Genomic DNA, 19,575 nt, shown 5'->3' with positions numbered 1-19,575 from the left:
CTGTGAGTGGGACCAGTTTTTAGTGTCTTTGTTGATTTCGCTCATCTTCTACCCCTTGTGACTGAGATTGAGAACATTACGACATGCTCACACGCACAATTTCGTTATCTTGTTGGATTCGTTCGTCTATTCTTTCTACCCTACTATATCGTATGTTTCTCGATTTATTTCTTCGATGGCCAAATGGTAGGCTTGATTATTGTACATTTTGTATGGGAAATACCAATTTAAAAATGGCTGATGGTGGTAGAAAGGTGGAAAATAGTTTACAACATATTCTCTACCACTCTACAAAATAAAAAAAAATATCTGATAGATATCGGTCGACTCATTCAGGAGAAATTGAACGACAAACAGCGAGGCTCACGATTTTTATATGAATATATAGATATTTCGAGTATAACTTTCCTCTAGGACACACATTCATCGCATGATGCGAATGTGGACATTGGTTTAAAGGGAAAAGTTCGTAGAAGCCAACAGAAACATTCGTTACGAAACGAGCGATTCGCTGGATTTTGTACGAGTGTCGATTTTACAAGTCCCATCAATGATTTTGAATGTACTTTAACTAACAGAACTGTGGCTCAAAAGAGAGATTCTATATATACGGTGCTATAGAGATCTCCCTTTCTTTTAAAAACTCTCAATAAATATACCATCGGAGTACCCTACGCGTTTGTATAATTAATAGTTGTATTTATGTACTTACATGATGCATCACATCACGATGCGTGGCAGGCAGATCTTCTTCGACCACAAAGCGTCCATAGAGCGGTGCATGACGCTGTCTGCCGCCGCCGCCACCACCGTTACCACCACCCTGCGATGCGTCCACGGCAACGGTGCCCGCACTGGACCCATAAGCAGATACTGTCGGTCAGAGAGAAAGAGAGCACAAAGGGAAATTATCAATGAGTGTCACGGTTGCATGAATGTATTGAAAATATTCTCTTAAGATATAATGGAAATGTTGAGATGAGTTGAGTCTACCTAAATTACTAGGATACGATATTTTGAAAGACTTTTAAGGAAATTAAAGAAAAAGAAAGTATGTCCGTTCGCTTATGGGAACATTTTATAGCGAATAGACGGGCATCATCGAGGCATTCGGTGAAGGTTGTTCCTTTCACAACATTTTTGCGATTGCTGCCTAGAATTCTATTTAGAATTTTAAGAGTATGGGGAAGGATGATACTTTGGAAACAGTTCAAAAGTGTTTAAAATTATACTAGAGATTTCTATAGAGACTCCAAAAGGTCCTAAACGGCTCATAGCTTAATTTTCGATTTCCTGAAATTGTGGGGTATTTTGCACCTACCTAAATTTGTAGCTTGTAATAGTAATAGTTTCCTCATTCATCAGCTACAGCTACCCGATCCTCGAAGAGCAAAAACCAAGCCAAAAGTGGATGTGTGTAACACCCAGAAGGAAGCGTTTCCGACCCCATACAGTATATATATTCTTGATCGGCATCAATAGCCGATAGCCTGTTCGTCCATCTTGTTTGACGCCTAGTTCTCAGAGACTATAAGAGCTGGAGTTCACAGTATAGACTCCTGTGATATCACACAAGTGTCCTACAAGTGCTACAAGTCCCCACAGAGATCCACAAGTATTGGGTATTCCCAACGTTCCCGCTAGTTTGGATAGTGGACAAAGGTTTAGCACTAAAAGGCACTACTTTTTGTGTGCTAAATTTTGGGGTTTTTAGGGATAGGTTAGGGATAACCATGATATTCTCTGAATCAGTATTTAGATCTCGGGTATATTTCTGTGTGTATGTTTCTGTATGTTCTTATTGGTTCAATGACCGATGGGAAACGCTCTTTGGCCCCAGAACGAACAAAATGCACCTGTTCTCTCGAGAAACACACACCTGACGTACAGAGGAAGACGCTGCCAGCGGCAGCACACGAATGCTGCCAAAATGATGATAATGATGATCAGAGGAGCGAGGAAAACGACGGATGAAGAAGGGAGGAGCAGCAGCAGCAGCAGAAGCAAAAAGTAGAGTGTGGAAAGGCAGCAGAAGAGTCGGTACAGAAATACCTTTTACCTTCTTTAATTTTAGAACCAGACGGAACTGAAAATTATTACACAATATGCAAGCAGAGCAGACAGACAAGAAGATCATCTCGCAGTGTACACACACACACACACACACACACACACACATGTGTAATTCAACTGCTGTCATGTGTTGCCATGTTGCCATCCTTCTCTCTCTCTTCTCCTCTGTCCGTGTTTTGCTTTGTGCATCAAAAATAGCCTCAAACAAAGCCAAAACAAAGCAAAAGAGGAGCGAGACAGTAGCATTTACTGCGTTGTTTTTTCTTTCTTTCTTTCGTTTTTTTTTTTGCTTGTGGATGAATGATATTGCATTTCATCATACACGAATGAAGAAGTCAAAGCTCGACGATGATTAATCGATTAATCCATCAATCAACGAAAGAGGGAACCCCTAGACGTGGAACGGAAGAAGCAATGGAAATGGAACGCAGAAGAAGAACTAGAGGTGGAACCAGCAGAAGAAGAACTAGAGGTGGAACCAGCAGAATAACTACAGATGGAACGCAGGAGAAGCTCTAGAGGGGAAACCCAAAAGCACTAGCGAAGAGGACGAATGATCTAGAGGGCTGTCAACGCCAAGGACACACAATACGAGGAAAGAGGGTTATAGAGCCGTGCCGGAAACACTTTAAAGACGGAGATCCTGAATTGAATTTGCTTACAACTGTAGGATGTTGCAGGTATTGCGTGATGTTGATTCTGTTTCAGTGCACCGCCGCCGCCGATCAAGATATTTCCATCCACCTGATCGGCGGTCCCCCGCTGGACTCTGTGGAAGCGGGAGCCGAATTGCCGTGATCCATGATCCACATGATCCACATGATCATGATCATTATTAACGTAGCTTCTCACACGATGCTGGCAGCCAATTTGTGCCAAATAATTGATGTAATGAGGCGGCGGCGGCAGTGGCGGCAGCGGCGCCTCCTTCAGCATTGATAGGGGGTTTGGGTCGCGTGCAGCAAAGGGTTGCATGTACGAGGATGCATGTGATGATGATGACGACGACCAGGCGCCGCCGCCACCGCCGCTGCCGCTGCCACTGCCACTGCCACTGCCGGATGCTGTGCCCGTGTCAGTGGCCTTCTCATGTCCATTTGCAACGCTGCCGCCGTTCATTGACTGCCAATAAACCAAAGCCGTTGACATCTTTGTTTGATATTTTCACTCGGAAAAAAATATATATCTGTATTTTTACTGGGGACTTCCGTTATTTGTTTGCTTTCCTCATGGGAAGAGAGCACTACTCATTGATTTTGGGCTTCGATTCTTCCCACACAGTTTTTTAACTTTTTGTTCTTTTCAGAAAGAGATTAGACCTCAGTAGAACAAAGCTCTTTGCACCTTAATCCATCCAAAGGGGTGATTGATTGGGGCCACAGTTTTGTAGAAGTTACTTTAGAGTCTTTTTTGCACTCGAAGTCGCGCCGCATCGCGCGATCTGCGCCGCATGAAAATTCAACGAAAACTGCGATAATTTTCTTGGCCCCAAAGTCTTGCCCATTCGTTGTCGCAGTCGTTGCGGGATTTATTTATACGGAACAGCATTTTCGTTGTCGTCGTTGTTTTCGATGTCGCTTTAGTCAGTGAGTGCATTTCTGGTCCTCTCATGACGATGATCGTCGTCATCATCATCAAAAAAGTAAGGAATGCAAGCGATGGACCGCTAGAGATCGTATCGTTTTCAACACTTGCCCAAAACAGTGTTGATAAGCTTTAAACGCAGCACGAGAGATGACCAGGCTAAATGGAATATTGCAGCACGCTTCAAAACAGTGTTGGGCAGTTCTGGCCGCGTTTCCAGTGTTGTTCAAGTAACTGAATAAGTAGGGAATGCACTCTAATCGCTGTGTGACACATCTATCCCTTTCAATGCTCTTTCATTGGCATTTATTTATCTTAGCATGACAACAGTGTAGATCAGTGTTCTGCCTGCGGTCCAAAAATGAGGGGTAGAAAATGGTAGAACATCAAATCTGTTGGAAAGATGTGCAGTAAATCGTTTTCCATTGACTTAAATTTTCTTCAGAACACTGTTCTCTCTTCGGATCCAGTGTTGGGCAAGTATATTTGCATTTTGAATAATGGAAATTGTTTTTAATGGTTGTAATCATTATATCTTTATATCTTTCTATTTGTTGCTTATTTTTTTGTTTAGCACATGTTTTTTTTTCGTTGGCCAGACACTCCAGATGGCTTGGAGAGTTCCGCTTTTAGTGATAATGGAATTCCAATAATGGCAGAGACATACGAGACGGAAGTGAATGGAAGTGATTCTACAGAACGTGAAGCTCGAAAGGTGCGATGCGGTGCACCTTCCGCATTTTTCTGGGAAACAGATATGTATATTCTTTTCTTTGTTTCTTTGTTTACAAAAAGTGTAGTTTAGTCCACTATAGAGTTACGAAACGCACTGTGCAAGCGTGTAGTGTGTGTCTGGCTGGGTCTGGCGTGCCTGTCAAAGGATAATTTTGGACTCGCGCGCTGAAACCCCAATTATAAAATGCTTATAAATAAATTGAACGTTTGCCAATCGATGGAAAGAGTTGAATGATAAATGACTTGGACACCACAAAAAGAGAGGGAGAGAGCGAGAGATACACACTCGGAATACACAGACAGACAGACAGACAGACAGACGGATAGTGAAGGAGAGTAGGAGAGGCTTCTAATTATAGAAATCTCTGTTTATAATATGGGGTCCCCGCGACTGCCATTACGACAAACGTCTGTGACAAACTGTCGCTCTGTCGCACTGTCGCACTGTCGTTGTGTCACTTCCAACCCAAAAATAGTTGACGACATTTTGCATTTGCAGGTTTTTGCATCACCGGAATGGGAACACGGAGAGAGCGCAATCGCATCTACACAGCCGACTGCAGTTCCTACAAAATACGTGATTGAAGGAATGGACGATGAATGACGCAGATGGATTGTTGGTTGGATGATGCCGTAGTGCTGCTCTCTTTCCTTTACTCATGTAACTAGTTTCAATCAATCGCATGTACGGCGGGGAGTACATCCGCCTGGTGACCGCAGCAGCAAGTGGAGCGCCGACCCAGAAGGTGAGTGAGTCATTGGGGGGAATGTCGGAGGAGGGGGGGAACATATGGTGCCACAGCTAATCATTGCCATTGGCTCCCCCCTTCTTATTTGCAGTTTGTATGCACCCAAAAAGTAAATAAGGGGAAGAACTCGCCGTGCAACGCCACTGGAGTGGGAGAGAAGCGGAAGCGTCGCACAAGGTGAGTGATAAGCAAACAGTTGACACAAAATGCTAACTGTTAACGACTCTCTGGCTGAATGGTGGTGGGAAGGGGGGTATGGGGGGGACATCCCAATGCGTAACATTTCAGGGGAAAACAGGTGACAGTAAATTCTAGGAAATTTCACGATCATTTTCCTTATTTACCAATGAGAAAATAATACCCATTTCACATCCTGTTACTGTTTTCGAGCTGGGCTTGGATTCGAAAGAATTTGCGGTGCATTTTCCCAGAATTCATGGTGGCGTTGCCACCTGCTTGCTGTACAGAATGAAGTTGGCTGCGCCTCAAATCATTTCGTGAAAGTGGGTGTCCCCCCTACCAGAGTTTTATATGCGCTTTAAACAAATATTGATGTGTTGTAAAGACCAGCTGGATTATGTGGAAGACTGCTGTAATTTTACCCTCACTTTTGCCCAACTGGGGCTGCTAATGGATACCTAAATATCGTATCCAAGTATTTTTGATATTATTAACTCTGAGTAAAAGGTATTCCATAGATTATTGGCTATTTATTCTATCGTGCAACACTGTTTTACTGTGCATTTGGATTGTTAGGCTTCTAATGAAGTTAAGGATCTGTTGAGCACTCCCTCCAAATGTTGGGATCTCCTTCTACAGAGTACAAGGCAATTTATCTAGGCATCAAGGCATTCTGTCTATCTATACATCTATGTTTATTGTTATCAATTTGTTGATGGCAACTGTACTTACATTTCTGTTTACTCTTATCCATAACGCCGCCGCTATTCGTATCCTCTAATCTATACATGTGGGGGCTGATGTTTTTTGTTGGTTTACGCGGTTGAATGATTAATGAATTAGTTCTTAGATTTATCTAAATATATATATCGTGTGTATATATATATATTTTACTCTTTATATATATATAACATATGTATATGTGTTTATATATATACTATATATATCTATGTATATATATTGCGTTATTTGTTCATATGATTTTGGATAAATTGAATCAAATTATGTCAGATTTTGGTTGATTTTGTTTTGTGATTTTCTATAAATTAAATATGTTTTTAATTTTTGTTTTTGTCCTTCTACTTCTTGATTCGCGTCTTGCTTTCGCTGCTTTCCTTATGGTTCTACTTCTTCGGTTGCTTTTGGTTCTTCGTCCTTTTTCTGGTTGTTTTCTTCTCTTCAGATGTCGTTATGTGTTCTGTCTTGTGTCTTCTATCGGTTACTCCTCTTCCGTGTAGCTTCCGCTTTCTTCGTGTCGTTGTTCTTGAATATTGGATTGCATTTGCGATTTGCTTTTATTGCTTTTTGTTTGTTTGTTTGTTGTTTTTTTTTGTTCGTGTATACAAGATATTACATATGTAGTTGTATATGTATATGTGTGGCTATATTTATATGGTATTTATGCATATAGATATATATTTATATATATATGTATATATATATTTATGTATGTGTGTTTATGTATGTATGTTTGTGTATTTGTGTGTGTTTGTATTTTGTTGTCGAATACTTTTTTGTTGTTGTTTTTGCGTTGCGATTGTTTCTTACTTTTGTTATTTTTTTTTATTTAAAATTATGAACACATTCGTTTAAAGTCTTTTTGTTGTTTGTTGGGATTTGCTTTGAATGTTGTATTTTTGTTTTTTTGTTTTTGTTTGTTGTTGTTGTTATATCACTGTTTTATTCCTCCTTGTTATCCATTCCATTCCTTCGGTTGCATATGTTTCGTTTTTTGTTGTTGTTGTTGTTGTTGTGTGTTTTCGAGTGAGATGACACTATGTTTACAGCTGTTGTTGTTGTTGCTGTTGTTAGCGGTGCTTTTCATTTATTTACCGTTAGCACAGCAATTACACGCAATGCACTCACCCACATGCAAATCCAGCATACGGCGGCACACGCACACGCACACACCTCTATGAGGCAGGCCCACGAGCGTGTGTGTGTGCTCTAATGAAAACAAAAACACACACACACACACGAGCAACGCACTCTCGCACACGCACACGCTTACGTACACACGCACACAAGCACGAACACACGCAAATGCAGGCGCCTCTACAAAAAGCTCAAGGGATCTCGGATCTTGCGTCCCGTTACACGCGACACGTCTCGTTTGAAGCTTAATTTTTGTTATTCCACTTTTTGCTGCGTTTTCTTAACCTTTTTTTTTACTCTTGCGTTGTGCTTTTCCTTGCCTTTTGTTTTGCTTTGTTTTTCTTTGTTTTCTTAGGTTATGGTAGTTTTTGTTAGATTACCGCAATTTGTATTGTTATTGATCTTAAAGGAATTTTCTTTAAGATTTGTGGTCGCGACGGCTCTGCTGCGGTTGCACATTTTGCGGGGTATCATCCAATGCAAACATTTCACAATTATTATTGGTATTCCATTTGAAAAGTTCACGATGAATCCAACACACAGTATTACAAAAAAAAAATGTTAAAGTCTAAAAACAATAATCAATCCGTTTTTGTAGGATTTTCATTTTCATTGCCGGTTTTTTCCATGGTAATCCCCGGTGTTCCACTGTGCAGCAGCTGTTTGTAATCCTTGCTGTCTGTTCCACTGTAATCCCGTTGCTTTCACGTTCCACTGTGCCGGTGGCTGCTGTCTGTTGTTTTTTCCTTTACCCTCTCTGCATAATAATCATTTGAAAATCAGACAGCTGTTGGTGGTCCATAGAGAGAGAGAGAGCTCTAAAAGGCTGCAAAAAAAAAAACAGAGAGAGAAGAGGTACACAAGAATTAGTTTAGCTGTGATTTATACAAAGATTTAAAGTATATGTACTAGAACAAATTCTATGTTTAAACGCAGCATTCGCCGCGTCGCAAAATGCAAATAATAATAATAAGGAATAGGAAAAAAAACACACACAACACGACGACGCTTGGCTGCTGGTGCTGTTCTGCTGTTCTGCTGTTAAGAAACAAACTGTTAAAAGTTAACTGCGTTTGCGGCTCTCTCTCTCTCTGCTGCGGCTCTGCTCTGCTTGAGACAGAGAGAGAACTCTGCTGCTGCTAAGTTCTGCTGCTGCTGCTGCTTCTGTTCTCTCATTCACTCTTCTGCCTGCCTGCTGCCTCTTCAGCTTTCTGCTGTTGGCAGCAGGTGAACGAACGACACGCGACGCAAAAAGCAGAGAGAGAACAACGCCAGCAAGTGAGAGAGAGTTTAAGCGAGAGAGCTCCGAACGCGAGTTCTAAGGCAAGTTCAACGTGTGAGCTGTGGCTGTGGCTGTGGCTGGGAGCTGGGGCGCCGCCTAGCCTCTGACATTGCACACACTCCACTCCACTCCTCTCCCACCTCCCACCTGCCACTTTCAGACAGCTGTTTCAAGTTCGATTTCGATGTCGCAGCCTTCCCTGCGATTGCTCTTGTTGTCAAGGCGAACATTTAGGTTTTTTCTTTTTTGTTTTTTTTTGTGTGTTTTGTTTGCAATTTTAATTACAAATTTTCGTTGATTAACTAAAATGCCACATACGTGAGCAAATATTTTAATGAGAGACAATAAAAAAGTAGCAAAAGCTTAGCTTCTGCTTTTGCCTTTGCTTTTGCGGTGAAAGTGGCATTAGAGGTGGTTGTTGCTTTTGCTTTTGCTTTGCTCTGGCCTTTTTCTTTTGGCTGTAACTTCGTTCTGGCGGGTGGCGGCACATGTCGGCATTTGGAGGAGAGCAGAGTCGAGAGTTGTTGTTGCCAGGGGCCAGAGAGGCAGAGCGTTGCCACCTCGTCTGCCACTGCTTAGCCTTTTTTCTGTTTTTTGGTACAGTAATCACTCGGTGAATGGCAAATTGAAACCCTTGCCCGACTGTTACAACTTTATACCTTTTGGCCTTCCCCTTACAGGTGTTTCCCCCTCCTCTTTGTGGAAAACTGAAAGCCCTATAATATTTTAAATAGAAAACTTTACAAAATTGTAGGAATGACACACGTTTTTAATATTTATAATCTTCAAAGATTTTCGAACCCTTTTATTCTGGATTATTTGCATTTCGTGACTCGAAAACGGTCTATCCAAGGGCTCTGCTTCACGACTTTCTTTCTTAAAAATCTTTTGCTAAATTTCATACATTTGAAATCTAAAAATCACTCGTTATAAACACAATATTTGTAAAAGAATTTTTATAGATTTTAGTAGAATAATCATTGGAAAATAGTATTTTATTCGAAATTAAAAATCCCCCGAAATTCTTCCACCTACCCACTGTTTTGGTGGTGGTGTGGCTGTTGCCTTCTCGTGTGAATGGATGGGATTTCTGCAAAAATTATTCACAAAAATAAAAAAGACACAAAACAGAGAGAAAACAAGTTTGAAACAAACAAAAACAAAAAAGTGCACTCTGTGAGGTGGTGTCCCTGCCATGCGGAATGATCATTGCCGCTGCTGTGAATCATTCTTTTTGGCCATAAAATGAGTCACTTTCCGGGCTTGCCAGAAGATTCCCAGATTCCCTGGGGATCTGTGGGAGGGGCTGACTCCACCCCCTACCCCTACCCTTACCCTTAGACAATGGCAGTAACTGTATTTATTTGCGGCCTTATCAATTTTCACGAGTGACCGCTGTGACGTCACAAATCGCCAGTTTGCCTTTCCCTATCCCCTGTTCCGCCCTGCCTGTCTGCTGGCCCGATATTTTTAGCCCGCCAGCAACAACCAAATGCCTGCTTCATCATTTATTTTTGGGCCAACACGAAATCGACAGCAGCAGCAGCAGTAAATATAATAGAAAGCAGAGCCCTCCTACACACGAAGCTGCAACCCACGCACTGGCAACCCTGGCCATCCCCCCCGCGACCCCCAGGATATTTGTGATACCTTTGTAGAGTACCAGAATGATCCTCAATCAAAATCACAGTTCCGTTCCGAACTGGTAAAGAATTCTGTTGGTTGATATCTCGTTATCGATTTTGGTATTTTATGGAATCTCTTCCATCAAAAATGATCTGCTATAAACAACGATACAGTCCTTAAATAATAAATCAAAATTCATGGGAATCGAAAGAAGGGGAAAGACAAACCCACAAACTACCACAAGGGACATATTCCTGTTGGATTTTGGTGCCATTTAAGGAGCTGCCACCCCATCAACCCATGGAATTACCTTGAATCTACAAATGTGAGAACTTTATTTCATTATTATTGCAGTCGGATAGGCCCAAAAGGTGCCGCTGATTCCTGGGATGCCGCCTTCTGGTGTTTACACACGGATTGAATGGATATGGCAACTGGAATTCCAAATACTTTTTGTGTACGGATATTGAATATCTTAAATCTGAGAAATAGCGAACATCTGTATAGTCGGTACGGTAGGGTATCCCGTAACCTAAAGGTGTGTGATTTGTATATTTATTTATTTATAGTGGAAAATGGATGGAAAATTTTATACCCTTCCTCTACAATCATCGAATGACGTTAATTCTCAGAAAAAAGTCTACTAAACGAATGGCCACAAACACACTAGCGATTCGGTATCCTTTTACAATGAAATCCCAAAACAGATATTATTATTTTTTTTCTAAACATATTTGGTAGTGTTTTTTTTTTACAAGAGAGGAAAACTCGTTTGAGTTCATTAAAACTACGGCATATTTCTTTTTTTAAGTTCCATAATTCTTATATTTTTGTGTGAATGTCAAAATTGTCATTCACATGTAGACTTTGGCTGTAAAATACCGACAGATACCAAAGGCTCTTAAACTCTGCGATTATGTATTTCGCAAAACCCAACCCTCAGTTTATGATCATAATTTTCTAGCGGCATTTTTTGTGCGGGACGTTTGACGTCAAAACGTGACTCTGCGCGTGTCTGTCTGTCTATCTATCTATCTATCTCTGTGTGTGTTTGTAAGAGTAAAACTCTCTCTCTCTCTCTCTCTGGCAGCGGCAGGCACTCAACGTTCGTTCTCTTCTTTTGCTGCCACCCACACGCCTCGCGCTGACCCAAATTGATGGCCGGCTGCTGCTGCTGCTGCTGCTGCTCCTCTTCTTGCAAACATTTTGCCATCTGTTTGTTTGTGTTTGTGGCTCTAATTGAAAATTGAAAATATCTTATAAATGGTGTGTGGGGGGGAGGGGAGGGGAGTACTAAGTACTACCTCTGGCAAGCTTTCCCACGATTTTCCCTCCTTTGGGGGGGGGTTTTTTTTTTTTAGCAGCGCAACATGTGGCGGGCAACGCCTCTACTACCGCATAAGAAAGAACGTTATCTTATAACAGTGCTCTCTCCTGCTGGATGGATCACACAGTTAATTCGCAAACGGGTTTCTTTCGGCAAAGAAGAGAGAAGAGATTTGTGCACCGAAAGACGGCATGGAATCGCTGGACAGAGAAAGGGTTCAAGTCGAGTGATCACTGTACTTGTATGCATGTGTGTGCTTTTGTGTTTGTGCTCCAGATTTTCGGACGGTTGCGGTGCGACTTTGTCTACTAAAAATACTTCGTAGGCGGGTTCGTTTCTCTCTCCTACCCCATTCCCCATTCCCTTTCCCCTTTCTACCATTTCTTCTCCTTCGTCTTCGTTAGTATCGCTGATTAACCACAAAAAAATGAAAGAAATGAAAAAAAGAAATGCAAAAAAAAAAAAGCATAAGAATAATAATAAACGACAACAAAACGGTTTTTGCGCTTTTGAAAGCATTTTTGTATTTATTTTTTTAACGAAAGAAAGAAGACTTTCATGCTTTCTCTGTCTCTCGCTCTCTCTCTCTCTCTGCCTCCCACCCAATCTTTCTTTTGGCTGATTTTTCGGTTAAGTGCGTAGTAGGGGGAGAGCGAGAGAGGAAGAGAGACTGTTTGGAATTTACATGCCGCAAAAAATTGAAAGAGAGAGAGAGAGGGGGGGGAGAGCTTATTATATATCGTTGTTGTTGTTTTTACTGTTTTGTGTGTTGTGGTTCAAAGTTCAATGACCGATTCTATCGAAACAACACTGGAAACCGAAACGAAGCGCACGGCATTCGCGTCGCGTCGCGGCGCAGTCGCAGAGCTTTGTTTCGCAGCAGCGTCGACGCCGACGACGACGACAACGACGGCGACTGGACTGCCTTCCCCGTACACATGGACAAGGTCACACAGACACGGCAATTTATAGCTGTGTGTATAAAGTTGATTTTTGCTCAATACGCAATAAAAGCTCAACAAAATGCCTCCAACATGTGCCAATAATAATAGACATAAAGACGTGCGAGACTGTGGGATCGTAAGAGAACGGAGAATCGGAGAATTCGAAACGCGATATATATATTTAAAAATCCCTTAATACAGAAATATATTCTACCTAGAGATCTCTACCAGGGTTTACCTCTATGGAAAGTGTTCTTTCCCCTGTTACACTGCGCAAAAAAATGCCCTTAATCAAAAGCTTATGGGTATTTAAATACCTAACGGCCCTTGATCAAAATCGGTTTAGTATATCATACTTGTATATGTTCTGATATGCTGAACTTCTGTCTTTGAAAAAAGGGTATCAAAAGTGTCGTTACCCCTTCAAAGCTGTTGCCACTACCATCTTCCCCTGTATTCTACTTCCACTTTCTCTTTCTCCCTCTCTCTCTCGCTCCCCCTTTTTGTTGTTCTCAATGTTCTGTTTTTTTATGGTAATTCAAAACTGCGCATTCATTGATAACCGACGGCGACGGCGCAGAGCTTTGACAATGGCACTGAAAGCAGCGGCGAGAATGCAGCAGCAGAAACGATCGTCTACTTGCTGCTCTGCTGCCGCCGACTGCGACTGCAGTCGGAAGGAGAGAAAGAGAGACAACACAATACTGCGGGCAGGTAGCGGAAAAAGAGAATACAAATTATAATTAGATGTTATTTTTGCTTGCGACGTCGGTGTTTTTCCAGTCGGCACTTTCCCGACCTTTGTATCCGCTTCAACTTTTCCAATAAAGTATAAATATAAAACATTTTCTTTTGGAAAATTCCATTCCCCGCTAGAGTCTCTCTAGAATAAAGAATACCGCCTTTCATCTCTTGGCATTTCATTGCAAATATTATAAGGGGCAAAATGTTATAAGTTTTATCATTTGTCGCAGCAAATAAATGTATTTATTGCATGGGAAATTATTCAAATGGTCGCAGCGGAAGGGATATATAGAGAGAGAGGGAGGGAGAGAGGAGTATTCCTTCTCTGCCGGCAGCCCTTCATCATCTGCTAACCAAAAAGCGATGGATGTCAAAACGTGTGACGTCGACAGCGGCCGTGGCGCAAGGCCTAGCGGCAGCGGCAGCGGCAGCCGCGACAGCACCCGACAGACAGCACGTGTAAAAGCATCTGTTTTGTTGTGAATAAATGACAGTTGATGCGGCGACTGCCGCCTCTCTTCTCTCTCGCTGGTGAGCTTTGCTCTGCAGCCCCCTCTATCGCACAACACGTGTGCTGCTGCTGCTGTTGACCGAAGCATCGGCGACGGCGTCAACGTTAGCGTAAGCGCAAGTGCTGCGCAATTGTTGGGGGCCTCCTAATGGAAGTATTTTTCGAAACGCATTTAGGCAATTAATCGGTTCTTAAGGGAGGAGGGAGGAGGGAGGGGGGGCCCCAAGAGTCTCTGTCTAAGGGGCTGTTTGAAGCTTTGTTCTCACAAGTGAAAGGACACATTCGTTTCTAACAAGACATCATCGATGAAAGATATCGATTATTGATTTAAAACGATTTTTTGAAGGGCTTTGAACGGATTACTGGTTTCTGATTTTTATCTGCTAAAAACCCAGAAATGGAGCCCCAAAAGCAGGCGACGGTTAGTCGACATCGTATCCTATTTCCTATCTTCTCTCATTTCCTATCTGATATTCGTTGGGAACAGATAACAAAAAAAAAATAAAATAAAATAAAATAAAATAGTAAAATAAAATTTAAAAAAAAACGATGAAAATATTCGATACTATAGCCGTGCTCCTTTTGCTGGCTGTCGTGCCTCTGGTGGTCCAGGGCTCTCGTATTGGACCTCGTGGACTACTGGAATGCAATGGCAGCTTCTATACCGATGACGACAACTACTTTGACGAACAGCAAGAGCCGATTGAAGACGATTCCTTTGACGAACAGCAAGAGCCGATTGAAGACGATTCCTACATCGTTTTCTGTGATTCTGGGAGTTACATGACTGATGAGCCGCCACTGGATGTCACCTCTTTCAGCTCGTACAGTTCCAGCCACTCTTGCAAGAACTCTGGCCAGGGACTGGGACCAGACGCTGCCGCTGCAGCCATAGCCCAGAACGCCGCCGAGGTGGCAAAGGAAGCCAATGAAGCACAGGCCGGTGCTGCAGAAGATGCCGCCAAACTGGTCAAAACGCAACTGGCGGAGAAGGCTATGCAGGCGGCCCGTGCCGCCAATGCGGTGCTGGAGGGCAAGGAGACGGTCGTCGAGATCTCCCTGCGGCAGATACGCGATGCCGAGGATGCGGTCCGCCAGGTGAGCGCCTCCCTGGTGATCAGCGAGGCGAACGCCCAGAGCGCCAGTGTGGCCAGCACATGCGCCCACGCCCAGAAGGGACGCCTCCTGGTTATCCTCAAACACTACAAGATCCGACTCGTCGACATCGATTCCCTCGACAAACATGTGATCGCCGATCTCCGTGAAAAGTTCGAAATGCTCGCCAAGGCCGAAGAGCGTGCCCAACGTATCGAGCGGCAGCTGGTTTTGGCCATCGAGGAGTACGAGCAGCTGAAGAAGGACGTCAAAAAGGCAACCGCTGTGGCTGAAGAGGCCCGAAAGAAGGCCGAAGCCGCGGCATCCGCAACCAAGATGCAAAAACGCTCCATCGCCCATTTGAACGGTATTCTCGCGCTCTATGCCCAGCGACGCCGCGAACGTGAGGCCAAGATGCTGCAGCAGAAGCAAGAGCAGCAGCAGAAGCAAGAGCAGCAGCAGAAGCAAGAGCAGCAACAGAAGCCACATGTTTAATGTTGCTTCTTCCTTTGACACTTGATGTTCCCCTGAATTTGTTATTAAAGTTTATTTCTTAAATTAGGGGATTTTCAATAATCCAGAGTTAGATGCAAAACATTCCCTTCGATTCGGGATTCAATCGTCGTAGATAGCATGTTGAGGTTCTTCAGACCTCAGGTTTGGCGAAAGCTAGGTTACAATAATGCGATATGGAATGCTTCCAATTGAAGTGAAGGAATTTTAGAAAAAAACTTGACATGCCACTGCGTACATATAGAGAGATTTAAAGTAATGTATGTCTAATCTATTTAGACTATTAGAGAAGTAGGCATGGGTTTATTTGTAGAACCCTAGGGTTTTGCATACGATTATGTCTATTGCGGCTATTATTGAGAAAAACTTGCTTTAAGGATGGACAATCGTGCCCAAGATACAGATTCAGGAAGCAGAATCGTATCGGTATCTGGAATAAACGCGACGTCTGAATTTGCATGAAAACTCCAGAATGATATCTATAGCCTCGTGATTTTGAGATTCCTTTAAGAATTTCCCTCTTTCGCTTCTTCGTTGGGGGCGAAAACAGCTGCTGTCCAAAATTTCCCAGCGGCCTGTTGTCCAGCTGTTTGCCATGCGGCAAGAGGCATTTACATTTATCCCAAGGGGCGAGGGCGGTGGGGCGGCAACGATGAATGGGTGGACTGTATGTGGTGGCGGGGGGAAGGGGTGGTGAAATGGCAGGGTTGCCACCTCAGTGCGCTGTTGCGCCGCATTGCTAAGTGTTGTTGTTATTGCCGGCGGCAGCAGCAGCCAACGTTGTTGAAACTTGAAACGCCAACGGAAGAGCAAAGGGCGGCCGCCGCAAAGAGAATAGCAGTGGGAGAGAAAGAGAGAGCGTTAGGGCGCGCGCATTTTGCAGTCTGCAAAAACAAAAAAAAAAAATCGTGCGGGGAGCGGGGAAAACACGAACACACACACGCACAAACATGGAAAGCTCTCTTCCATTTGTCCATTAAAACAAAAGTCAATTAAATTTTCAATTAGCACCGTTATAATACTTAATATTTAAGGGAAAACCATTTTCGCACACAAACACAAAAGTACGCCAAATGCCACTATGCCTCTTCATTTGCAGACACAAGTACAGGACGTACACATATACAAAAGATGCAGAGGGAGATAGAGAGACGAGCGTGGAGCGTGGAGCGAAGGACGCCGATGCAGCTGCGCCACAAAAAGGTTTGCCGGATCTAAGAGTTCATTTTGTGCATTAACAAAATGAGCAACCAAGATTTTTGTAGTGCATTGTGGATTTTTGTCAGCAGGTGGACTTTTTTCCCTCTCTTTTCCGCCCCCCTCGTTTGCTTCCAATCCAATAAGAAGTGCTCGATGAGGGAGGGGTAGGCAGGGGCATGCAGAAAAAATGCCGGTAAATTCAATATGTTTGGGCCTGCTGCGTTTAACAGCACGCTGTTAATCGTTAACAGTGCAGTGTTGTTTTCCTGACGCCTGGCTTTGACTTCTTTTCCACTCCGCTCTCGCTCTCTCGTTTCTCTTTCGCCTTTTCAACATAACCAAACATCACTTACAGTTGCTTTTGGACTGAATGCTGCTGCTGCTGTTCTACCGATGCCGCTGCTTTTGTTATTAATTTTACACTGACGCTTGTTTTCTATGTTATTATTGCTTTATTCCACAAACAGCAAATGGAGCTTGTTGTTTTTGTTGATTGTTGCAGCTGCTGCTTTGGTTGTTGTTGTTATTTCCGCTGCTGCATAAAAACATGTTTCACTTGAAAGTAGAAGAAGAGACGTTGATGATGACGACGCTGCGCTGCTGCTCCTGCACACACGCACGCGAACGCACACTAACACACGCACACAAACACACACTCCCGTATAGAGAGCGAAAGAGAGAGAGACAGAACTGACAAACAAAAAATTTGCCTGACTTTTTTCTTTTTTTTTGTTACTTGTTGTTGTTGTTGGTGCTGCTGCTGTATTTTCCCTTCAGCAATGCTTGCACTCGAATGCTAAAATAATTGATTAAATACACACACGCATGAGAATTTCATCGCTTTCAATTGAAAACCGAAAAAGCAAAAACAAAAAAAATATACGATTCGTCTTGGCTGTCAGTTTGTCCCGTCCGGCCGTCTGCGGGCCAACAAAAGAGCGCGTCGCAACAGCGAGGAGCGGTGCGGGAGCGGGTAGCAGCACGGTCGGTCGGTCGGTCGGCACACGGCCGCAGCAGCAGTGTACAAAAAAGGCACACCAAATGAGGGGAGAGACAGAAAGAGAGATCGAGCGAGCGAGAGGGAGAAAAAGATGAAAAAAAAACAGACAACGAAATTGGAATGCTATGCGTTAATTTTTTCCGTTTGATAATTGGCGGCGGCTTTCCCCGCGATTCGCCTGCATGCACTGCACTGTCGATGGGCGTAGGTAGGGGGAATATATGATGTTATTTTTTCACTCACTTAATTACCAAATGGAGAATTGGAAACACAATAACAAAAAATAAACCACACACAAAAATTTATGCTCAGCGTTTCGTATTAGTGTGACCGACGCAGACTTATCGATAAAATATACCGTCCGACCCTCAGCAATATACCCAAACACACCGTCTCATTAAAAAAAAATATCGCAAATATACCGACGAATTCAAGTTATATTTTACATATTCCTCGTTTTTGATATTCCGTTGAATAATGCTGGCTAACTAAAATCGTTAGTTTTGACCACATAATTGTAGACCGTTGATGAACAAATGTTCTACAAGATTGGCTAGTTTTTAGTCCTTGTTTTTATTGTATTTTGACTAAAACAAGGCTTAAACAAAATAGTTAAAAAAAAAAAACAGTCGCAATGTTGCTAGTATTTTACGACATGATGCCCGCATGGGCCTTGGTGTACCCTATTTCGATCATTTTATCTGAAGATAAAACGTAATTTATAAAGACCTTTTCTGAAAATTTATATTCTTTAGACATATTCAAGTACATTATTAGCATCTTTTATATATTTATCTCGATCCTGATACCTGGGATGACAAACATTTTCTCGATTCTGGACTGGATACGAGTGGTGCGCGCCAAATATAAATTTTTTGAATATGAACGACAAGGACTTGAATTTTGTCAACCGGGCCATTACCGATTCCAAAAATTCATCAATTTTGATATTCCGTGGAATATTCTCAGCTATATAGCACATTTAGCCATGGCTATGTGGGCATGCCCACATAATTTTATACGATTCATGATTATTTTAAGTACTCGTCTTTCAATATAAATCCAATGATTGTTTATAAAATAAGGTTTGAACAAAAACATTTGTTGTACACGCTACATAGTAACTACATTTTGATGCAATTTTCAATGTTTGGAAGCGCCAGTGTGCGAAACCACTTTTTTACATGCCTTTTTTCTTACATACCAACACACATATTCTAGTATATAGCGTCAAAATATACCGATAAAAACCTTTTTTACATTCTGATTACATAGATTGAGTTGACTGACAATCGCTAGAGCTGCGCGCTAAAGTTTGAAAGTGAATGAGTGACCAGGATATGAATGCAATCCAGTGGAATAAATGATGCAGGGTGGCACGATTGAGAGAGCGAAAATTAAAAAACCTGCTTACGAAAGTTTCTATACCATATACCCTGTTGCTTAAAACTGAAATTTAATATATTGATGAAATATACCATTATATACCGATAAGCCCATATACTTTCAACTCAATTTCGACGTCAAACTATACAGATAAACACCTACTGGTCACCTAAATGCGACTACGAGACGAACATGGAATGACGACAACGACAACAACAACGGCAACCGATAACCGATAGTGACGAGAGCGGACGACGACTTTAATTTGTTCACAGGAGCAACATATCTCGCTGCTTACTTGCTGCACCACACACACATGCACACACACCCACACACATATAGAAAAATGTGTTAATTTTTCTTAATGCAGGTGCAGGCTCAACAACAAAAATTAAAAATACTGTCACCGCCGCTTCCGACGAGTAAATTACCTTCTGTTCCATCCCTAACTGGAAATGAAGGTGGCTAGTGTATATACCCTGTTGTGCGCAAGCGCGGTGCATTTTTACGGTTGGCGCCAAATTTGAATAAATGCGGAATTAATCCGAGCACTATATTAATGAACACTAAAAATGCATACATTTTTAGGGGAGTTTATTGGGATTCTACAATTACAAGTACAATTAAATTTTTTTTTTTTTGTAGGCCGAGCTGAAGAAATGGAATTCAACTCTGTTATTGCACTGTTAAGTGACCCGCCCTGTTCTGTTCTGTAAAATAACTGTAAAGCCGCACAGATGGCGCCACGCAA

The 19,575-nt window shown here is 42.4% G+C and overlaps 1 protein-coding gene and 1 long non-coding RNA gene across 4 annotated transcripts in view; one reads left to right on the top strand and one right to left on the bottom strand.

The window, feature by feature from the left end:
• The window catches only part of mnb (minibrain), a 28,234-nt gene extending 10,420 nt beyond the window's left edge, over positions 1–17,814 (bottom strand). Inside the window, exons 1-3 of one of the 3 annotated variants that reach the window (XM_001355142.4) lie at positions 17,682–17,814; positions 6,054–6,703; positions 713–873 (exon numbers count right to left, since the gene is read on the bottom strand). In XM_001355142.4, coding sequence (XP_001355178.4) covers positions 713–873; positions 6,054–6,111 — 219 coding nt within the window. In that variant the 5' untranslated portion in view covers positions 6,112–6,703; positions 17,682–17,814. Of the gene's footprint in view, positions 1–712; positions 874–2,735; positions 3,322–6,053; positions 6,704–17,681 lie in introns of those variants that run through there. The other 2 variants (XM_033384780.1, XM_033384781.1) reach the window with 2 other exon arrangements.
• LOC117185068 (uncharacterized) lies at positions 4,743–19,483 on the top strand. Its single transcript, XR_004470573.1, has 3 exons — positions 4,743–5,138; positions 5,233–5,318; positions 18,714–19,483. It is a non-coding gene; the product is annotated as an uncharacterized lncRNA (long non-coding RNA).
• Positions 19,484–19,575: the final 92 nt, after the last annotated feature.

The sequence above is a fragment of the Drosophila pseudoobscura genome, chromosome X (assembly GCF_009870125.1).
Source record: "Drosophila pseudoobscura strain MV-25-SWS-2005 chromosome X, UCI_Dpse_MV25, whole genome shotgun sequence".
NCBI lineage: Eukaryota > Metazoa > Arthropoda > Insecta > Diptera > Drosophilidae > Drosophila > Drosophila pseudoobscura.
This window is presented reverse-complemented; position numbering and strand designations above follow the sequence as displayed.